Source organism: Pipra filicauda, unplaced genomic scaffold (genome assembly GCF_003945595.2).
Source record: "Pipra filicauda isolate LSUMZ 115617 unplaced genomic scaffold, ASM394559v2 scaffold1096_size50013_pilon, whole genome shotgun sequence".
Classification (NCBI taxonomy): Eukaryota; Metazoa; Chordata; class Aves; order Passeriformes; family Pipridae; genus Pipra; species Pipra filicauda.
Window position 1 is genome coordinate 1 of NW_024103536.1, and position 7,950 is coordinate 7,950.

The following is a 7,950-nucleotide window of genomic DNA, read 5'->3' on the forward strand; positions in this document are numbered from 1 at the left end:
GGGGGGGGGGGGGACCTCCAGGGTGGGTCTGGGACCCTCAGGAGGGAAATGGACCCTCAGGGTGAGTTTGGGACCCTCAAGAGGGAAATGGGACCCTTGGGGTGGGGAAGAGACCCCTGAGGTGGGGGCGGGACCCCCAGGGTGGGGATGGAACCCTCAAGATGGAAATGGGACCTTCGGGGTGGGGATGGGACCCTCAGGATGGGTCTGGGACCCTCAGGAGGGAAATGGACCCTCAGAGTGAGTTTGGGACCGTCAAGAGGGAAATGGGACCCTTGGGGTGGGGAAGAGACCCCTGGGGTGGGGGTGGGATCCCCGGGAAGGGGGTGGGATCCCTGGGATAGGGATGGGACCTCAGGATGGGCTTGGGACCCCCATGGCCATACTGGGATGGGGTTGGGACCCCCATGGTCCTACTGGGATGGGGTTGGGACCCCCATGGTCCTACTGGGATGGAGTTGGGACCCCCATGGTCCTACTGGGATGGGGACCCCCGTGGTCCTTCCCACCCCCTGGAAAGAACCCCCATGACCAGGGGGGACCCCTGTGGTCCTTCCCAACCCCCTGGGGGTCTGGGGGCACCCCCTAACGCCCCCCGGACCCCCCAATCCTCCCCCCCAGGGCAGGAACGTGGCCAGTGGCGACCAGGGCTGGTTCCCCAGTGGTGCCGTGAGACCCTTCGTGGCTGTGAGTTTGGGGACCCCCAACCCTCCCCCCCAGGGACCCCCCGACCCTCCCCGGTGTCCCCGAGGGGTTGGGGGGGGTCCTGGAATTTGGGGGGGTCTCAGAGGAATCACCTCGTGTGTCCCCCCGACCCCAAAATCTGCTCCCTCCCCAGGGACCCCCCCCCACTCGTGTCCCTGCGGGGTTTGGGGGGTCCTGGGATTTGGGGGGTCCCGGGATTTGGGGTGGGGTCTTGGAGGGGTCACCCCAATCCCAAACTCTGCTTCCTTCCCCCCCCCCCAGGTGCCGCTGCCGGATCTCTCCGTGTACCCCTGGTTGGTGCTGTGGACCCCCCCCTGCCCCCCAAAATCCTCCTCTGGGCCCCCCATAGCCCTGGGACCCCCCCAAATTCTCCTCTGAGATCCCTCAAATCCTCCTCTGGGCCCCCCATTGCCCCTGAAATCCCCCAAAACCCTCCTCTGGGACCCCCCCAAATCCTCCTCTGGGCTCCCCATTGCCCCTGGGACCTCCCCAAATCCTCCTCTGGGACCCCCAAATCCTCTTCTGGGCCACCCCATTGCCCCTGGAACCCCCCAAAATCCTTCTCTGGGACCCCCCAAATCCTCTTTTGGGCCCCCCATTGTCCCTGGGATCCCAAAATCCTCCTCTGGGACACCCTAAATCCTCCTCTGGGTCCCCCATTGCCCCTGGGACCCCCCCAAATCCTCCTCTGGGCCCCCCATTGTCCCTGGGATCCCAAAATCCTCCTCTGGGACACCCTAAATCCTCCCCATGGCCCCCCAAATCCTCCTCTGGGCCCCTCTCCCTCCCCAAACCCCCCCGTATTGGTGCAGGAGGTGTTATTTGGGGTCTCAGAGCCCCCAAAACCCCCCGGGGTGTGGGGGGGTGCTATTTGGGGTCTCAGAGGCCCCGAACCCCCCGAGGTGGTGCTTTTTGGGGTCTCAGAGCCCCCGACCCCCCCCGTGGGTGTTTTTTGGGGTCTCAGAGCCCCCGAACCCCCCCGGGGTGGTGTTATTTGGGGTCTCAGAGCCCCCGAACCCCCCCGGGGTGGTGTTATTTGGGGTCTCAGAGCCCCCGAACCCCGCCGTGGGTGCTCTTTGGGGTCTCAGAGTGCGGGCGGTGTTATTTGGGGTCTCAGAGCCCCCCCGTGGGTGCTCTTTGGGGTCCGTGACGCCCCCCCCCCCCCCGCAGGTACGCGGGTCCCATGGAGCGGGCGGGGGCCGAGCAGGTCCTGGCCCCCCGCTCGGACGGCGCCTTCCTGGTGCGGCAGCGGGTCAAAGATTCGGGGGAATTCGCCATCAGCATCAAGTAGGGCCCGGGGAACCCCTTTTTGGGGTCGGGGGGGGACATCGCAGACCTCCCCGTGACCCCCCCCGGGTGTCCCCCCCCCCTCAGGTACCGCGGGGAGGTGAAGCACATCAAGGTGATGACGGGGGAGGGGCTCTATAGGGTCACCGACAAGAAGGTGTTCAAGGGGCTGGTGGTGAGTGAGGGACCCCCCCCAGAGACCCCACAGCGCTGCGGGACCCCCCCGGGGGGATTTGGGGGTTTGGGGGTGTGGCTCCCGGGGGGATTTGGGGGATTGGGGGTGGTGACCTCCCGGTGGAGTTTTGAGGGGGGGTTTTTGGGGGGTGGTGACCCTGTGGTGGAGTTTGGGGTTGTGACCTCGTGATGGGATTTGGGAGTTTGGGGGATGGGGGGTGGTGACCTCCCGGTGGAGTTTTGGGGGGTTTTTAGGGGGGTGGTGACCCCGTGGTGGGATTTGGGGATTGGGGGGTGGGGGGATAGGGGGTGGTGACCTCCCGGTGGAGTTTTGGGGGGTTTTTAGGGGGGGGTGACCCTGTGGTGGAGTTTGGGGTTGTGACCTCGTAGTGGGATTTGGGGACTGGGGGTGGTGACCTCCCAGTGGAGTTTTGGGGGGTTTTTTGGGGGGTGGTGACCCTGTGGTGGGCTTTGGGGGTATTCTGGGGGGTGGTTCTCCCCCCAGTGGGTTCAGAAGTGTTTTGGGGGTGGTGATCCTGCTGTGAGATTTGGGGTGGTGTCCCCCTGATGGGATTTGGGGGTGTTTTGAGGGTGGTGACCCCGTGGTGGAGTTGTGGATTTTTGGGGTGTGGTGCCTCCCCAGTGCTCTTTGGGGGTGTTTTAGGGGGTTGTTCCCCCCCTGTGGGTTCAGGGGTGTTGTGGGGTTGGTGACCCCGTGGGGTTGGTGACCCCGTGGTGTCCCCGCGTCCCCCAGGAGCTGGTGGAGTTCTACCGGCGCAGCTCCCTCAGGGATTGTTTCAAGGCCCTGGACACGACGCTCGTGGTGCCCTTCAAGGAGCCCGAGAGCCGGGCGGGACCCCGAGCCCCGGGTACGGCCTGGGGGGGTCCCACAGGGGGGTGGGGGGGATGGACACGTTGGGATGGACATGGAGGGGGGATGGACACTTTGGGATGGACATGGAGGGGGGATGGACACTTTGGGATGGACATGGAGGGGTCCCACAGCAGGGTGGGGTGGGGGGGATGGACGCAATGGGATGGACATGGAGGGGTCCCACAGTGAGGGGAGGAGGGATGGGCACATTAGGATGGACATGGAGGGGTCCCACAGCGGGGTGGGGTGGTGGGATATTGGGTCCCACAGCAGGATGGGGGTGGGACGGACACGGGTGCTGGGACGGACACGATGGGATGGACGTGGTGGGGTCTCACAGCAGGGGGGTTGTGGGGCTGGGATGGAGGTGCCGGGGTCCCACATCCCACACCGGGGTGGGGATGGTGGGATGGGTGCAGTGGTGGTGGGATGGACACGGGTGGTGGGATGGACACATCGGGAGGTGCTGGGGTCCCACAGCAGGGTAGGGGTGGTGGGATGGGTGCAGTGGTGGTGGGATGGACGGGGGTGATGGGATGGACCCACTGGGAGGTGCTGGGGTCCCACAGCAGAGTAGGGGTGGTGGGATGGGTGCAGTGGTGGTGGGATGGACAGGGGTGATGGGATGGACACATTGGGAGATGCTGGGGTCCACAGCAGGGGGACAGGATGGGTGCAGTGGTGGTGGGATGGACAGGGCTGGTGGGGTGGAAGTGGTGGGATGGACACACTGGGAGGTGCTGGGGTCCCACAGCAGGGTGGGGATGGTGGGAGGGGTGCAGTGGTGGTGGGATGGACGGGGGTGGTGGGATGGACACATTGGGAAGTGCTGGGGTCCCACAGCAGGGTGGGGGTGGTGGGATGGGTGCAGTGGTGGTGGGATGGGTCCCACAGCAGGGTGGGAGTGGTGGGATGGGTGCAGTGGTGATGGAGTGGACATGGGTGATTGGATGGACACTGGGAGGTGCTGGGGTCCCACACCAAGGGAATGGGATGGGATGGGATGGGATGGGATGGGATGGGATGGGATGGGATGGGATGGGATGGGGGCAGTGGTGGTGGGATGGACACGGTGGGATGGACACGGCGGGAATTTGGGTCACACTGGTAGAGATGGCCCCGAGCGGGCCGAGGGAAGGACGGGGGGGACCCAACGGCCAGGAGGGGGGTGGGACCAGCTGAGGGGGGGTCTCACCCCCGTCCCCCCGTCCCTCCCCAGGGGCCGTGCGCAGTTTCGGCTCGGCCAAGGCGCGCTACGACTTCAGCGCCCGGGACCGGACGGAGCTGTCGCTGCGCGAGGGGGACGTGATCCGAGTGCTCAGCAAGAAGGGACACCCGGGCTGGTGGAAAGGGGAGATCTACGGCCGGGTACGGCCCCCGACCCGGGGGGGGGGGTCAGGCAACCCCTTCCCTGACCCCCAACCCCCCCCTAAAGCTCATCCCCCTCCCCCCAGGTCGGCTGGTTCCCGGCGAACTACGTGGAGGAGGATTATTCGGATTATTGCTGAGCACGGACGCCCCCAAACCACCCCCTGCCCGTGTCCTCCTCGCCCCCCGGAGCCCCCCCAAATTCTCTCCGGGTGATCGGGGCCCCTTCCTGCCCCGGAGGGACAATAAAGGAGGAGGAGGATGAGCCGCGGGGTTGGATTTTGCGGGATTTTGCCGAGCCCGGGTCGGGCTCGAGGCCGCGGGGAGGGATTTCCAGGAAAGGGCAAAAGGAGAGGTCAAGGTTTGCCTGGAAGGGATTCAGGTTTCCAGGCAGGGATGGGACGAGGGAGGTGAATCCGGGAATGGATCCAGGTGTCCGGGCAGGGATGGGACCAGGGAGCTGATCTGGGAATGGATCCAGGTGTCCGGGTAGGGATGGGACCAGGGAGCGGAATTCGGGAATGGATCCAGGTGTCCCATCCAGGGATGGGGCCAGGGAGGTGAATCCGGGAATGGATCCAGGTTTCCAGGCAGGGATGGGACCAGGGAAGTGAATCCAGGAATAGATCCAGGTGTCCGGGCAGGGATGTGTCTGTGCAGCTGAATTCGGGAATGGATCCAGGTGTCCGGGTAGGGATGTGTCAGTGGAGCTAAATCTGGGAATGGATCCAGGTTTCTGGGCAGGGATGGGACCAGGGAGGGGAATTCGGGAATGGATCCAGGTGTCTGGCAGGGATGGGACGAGGGAGGTGAATCCGGGAATGGATCCAGGTGTCCGGGCAGGGATGGGACCAGGGATCTAAATTCGGGAATGGATCCAGGTTTCCAGGCAGGGATGGGACCAGGGAGGTGAATTCGGGAATGGATCCAGGTGTCTGGGTAGGGATGTGTCAGTGGAGCTAAATTTGGGAATGGATCCAGGTGTCCTGGCAGGAATGGGACCAGGGAGGTGAATTCGGGAATGGATCCAGGTTTCCAGGCAGGGATGGGACCAGGGAGGAGAATTTGGGAATGGATCCAGGTGTCCGGGAATGGACCCAGGTGTCCAGGAATGGATCCAGGTTTCCAGGCAGGGATGGGACCAGGGAAGTGAATCCAGGAATGGATCCAGGTGTCCGGGAATGGATCCAGGTTTCCAGGCAGGGATGGGACCAGGGAAGTGAATCCAGGAATGGATCCAGGTGTCCGGGAATGGACCCAGGTGTCCGGGCAGGGATGGGACCAGTCTCTCCCAGTCGCTCCCAGTGATCCCAGAGCAGCCCCTCACCGCACACACACCACATTTATTCCCCCACTCCCAAATCCCGGGTTTTTGGGGGGAGGGTCCGGGGGGTGTTTTTTGGGATCAGGGCGTTCCCTCGCAGACCCAGCGGAGTTTCCCGGCGCAGGGATAATCGAACCACTGCCCGTCCGGCCCCAGCCCCGCGCAGTTCTCCAGAGTCCCCCCGTTGGGCTCGTCCCTGTGCCACCAACTGCCACAAAAACGGGGCAGCGGCACAATTTGGGGGGTCCCCAAATCCCTCAAACCACCCCAAAATCCCCCCAAATCCCCCAGACTCCAAAATTTCCCCAAATCCCCTAAATCCCCCAAATTCCCCAACCCCCCCAAATCTCCCCAAACTCCCCAAATCCCCCAAATGCCCCAAATTTCCCCCAAATCCCCCAAACACCCCAAAACCCCCTCAAAATCCCCCAAATCCTCCCAACCCCCCCAAACCTCTCCAAGCCCCCAAATTCTCCCAAATCCCCCAAATCCCATCAAATTCTCCAAATCCCCCAAATGCCCCAAACCCCCCAAACTCCCCAAATCCTTCAAATTCCCCAAATCCTTCCAAATCCCTCAAACCCTCAAATCCCCTCAAATCTCCTAAATTCACCCAACACCAAAATTTCCCCCCAAATCCCCCAAACTCCCCCAAATCCCCTCAAATCTCCCCTAACCCCCAAATTTCCCCAAACACCCCAAATCCCCCAAAACCCTCAAATCCCCCAAAACCCCTCAAATCCCTCCAAACCTCTCAAAACCCTCCAAAATCCCCAAACCCCCCAAATCCCCCAAATCCTCTCAAATCCCCCAAATCCTCCCAAACGCCCCAAATCCCCCCAATCCCCCCAAATCCCCCAAACCCCCAAATTTCCCCAACCTTCCCCAACCCCCCCAGCCCCCCTGACCTGCCGTTGCGGGGCAGGACGGAGCCGTCCCGGCGCTTCCAGGTTCCCTCCAGCTCCTCATCCCGGATCCCGAGCCAGGCCGGGCTTTGCAGCAAAGCCTGGACGTGTTTCTGGGGGGGGGGGAGGGGGGAGGGAGAGCGGAGTTACCCCTCCCCCACCCCGGGGGGACAGAGGGGACAACGCGGGACCCCCCCATCCCCCCCCCGATTCCCGATTCCCGACGGGATTCCTGCCTTGGAACGGGGTTTGGGCGGGGCTTTGGGGGGGGGTTTGGGGTCGGGGGGGGGCAGTTCAGAGGAGGGTTTGGGGTTAAACGCGGCTTATTTGGGGTCAGGGGTGTGGGAAAGGGTTGGGGGGTAAAGTTGGAGCCTTGGTGGGGTCTGGAGGGTCTTGGGATGAGCTTAAATCCTACATGTGTAGGGTTGGGGTCTGGAGGGTTTTAGGATGAGCTTAAATCCTACATGTGTAGGGTTGGGGGTGGGTTAGAGCCTTGTTGGGGTCTGGATGGTTTTAGGGTGAACTTAAATCCTATGTGTGTAGGGTTGGGGTCTGGAGGGTTTTAGGATGAGCTTAAATCCTGTGCATTTAGGGTTAGGGCTGGGTTAGAGCCTTGTTGGGGTCTGGATGGTTTTAGGATGAGCTTAAATCCTACATGTGTAGGTTTGGGGGTGAGTTAGAGCTTTGTTGGGGTCTGGATGGTTTTAGGATGAGCTTAAATCCTGTGCATTTAGGGCTAGGGGTGGGTTAGAGCCTCACTGGGGTCTGAAGGGTCTTAGGATGAGCTTAAATCCATTAGGATGAGCTTAAATCCTATAAATTTAGGGCTAGGGGTGGGTTAGAACCTCATTGGGGTCTGGAGGGTCTTAGAATGAGCTTAAATCTTATAAATTTAGGATTAGGCTGGGTTAGAGCCTCACTGGGGTCTGAAAGGTGTTAGGATGAACTTAAATCCATTAGGACGAGCTTAAATCCATTAGGATGAGCTTAAATCCTATACATTTAGGGTTAGGCGGTCTAGAGGTCCATTGGGGTCTGGAGGGTCTTAGGATGAGCTTAAATCTTGTAAATTCAAGGATTAGAGGTGAGTTAGAGTCTCATTGGGGCCTGGATTATTTTAGGATGAGTTTAAATCCTATATATGTAAGGTTAAGATGGGTTAGAGTCTCACTGGGATCTGGAGGGTTTTAGGATGAGTTTAAATCTATCTGTAGGGTCAGGGCCTCTCTGAGGTCAGGAAGGTCTTAAGATGAGCTTAAATCCTATAAATTTAGGGTTGGGGCAGTTTAGGGATTCATTGGGATCTGGAGGGT

General features: G+C 61.6%; 2 protein-coding genes across 2 annotated transcripts in view; one reads left to right on the plus strand and one right to left on the minus strand.

Moving 5' to 3' along the window:
• Window positions 1-621: 621 nt before the first annotated feature.
• On the plus strand, window positions 622-4,623 carry LOC113997278 (proto-oncogene vav-like; the record flags this gene model as incomplete). Its single annotated transcript, XM_039380935.1, has 7 exons — window positions 622-687; window positions 967-998; window positions 1,876-1,992; window positions 2,080-2,167; window positions 2,921-3,035; window positions 4,260-4,408; window positions 4,495-4,623. Coding segments are annotated over 7 exons (621 nt in total), but the record flags the coding sequence as incomplete, so codon positions are not given.
• Window positions 4,624-5,813: 1,190 nt separating this feature from the next.
• LOC113985161 (patatin-like phospholipase domain-containing protein 6) overlaps window positions 5,814-7,950 on the minus strand; it is a 44,190-nt gene continuing 42,053 nt past the window's right edge. Inside the window, exons 32-33 of the mRNA XM_039380942.1 lie at window positions 6,641-6,750; window positions 5,814-5,940 (exon numbers count right to left, since the gene is read on the minus strand). Of these exons, the coding sequence (XP_039236876.1) occupies window positions 5,814-5,940; window positions 6,641-6,750 (237 nt within the window). The remainder of the gene's footprint in view (window positions 5,941-6,640; window positions 6,751-7,950) is intronic.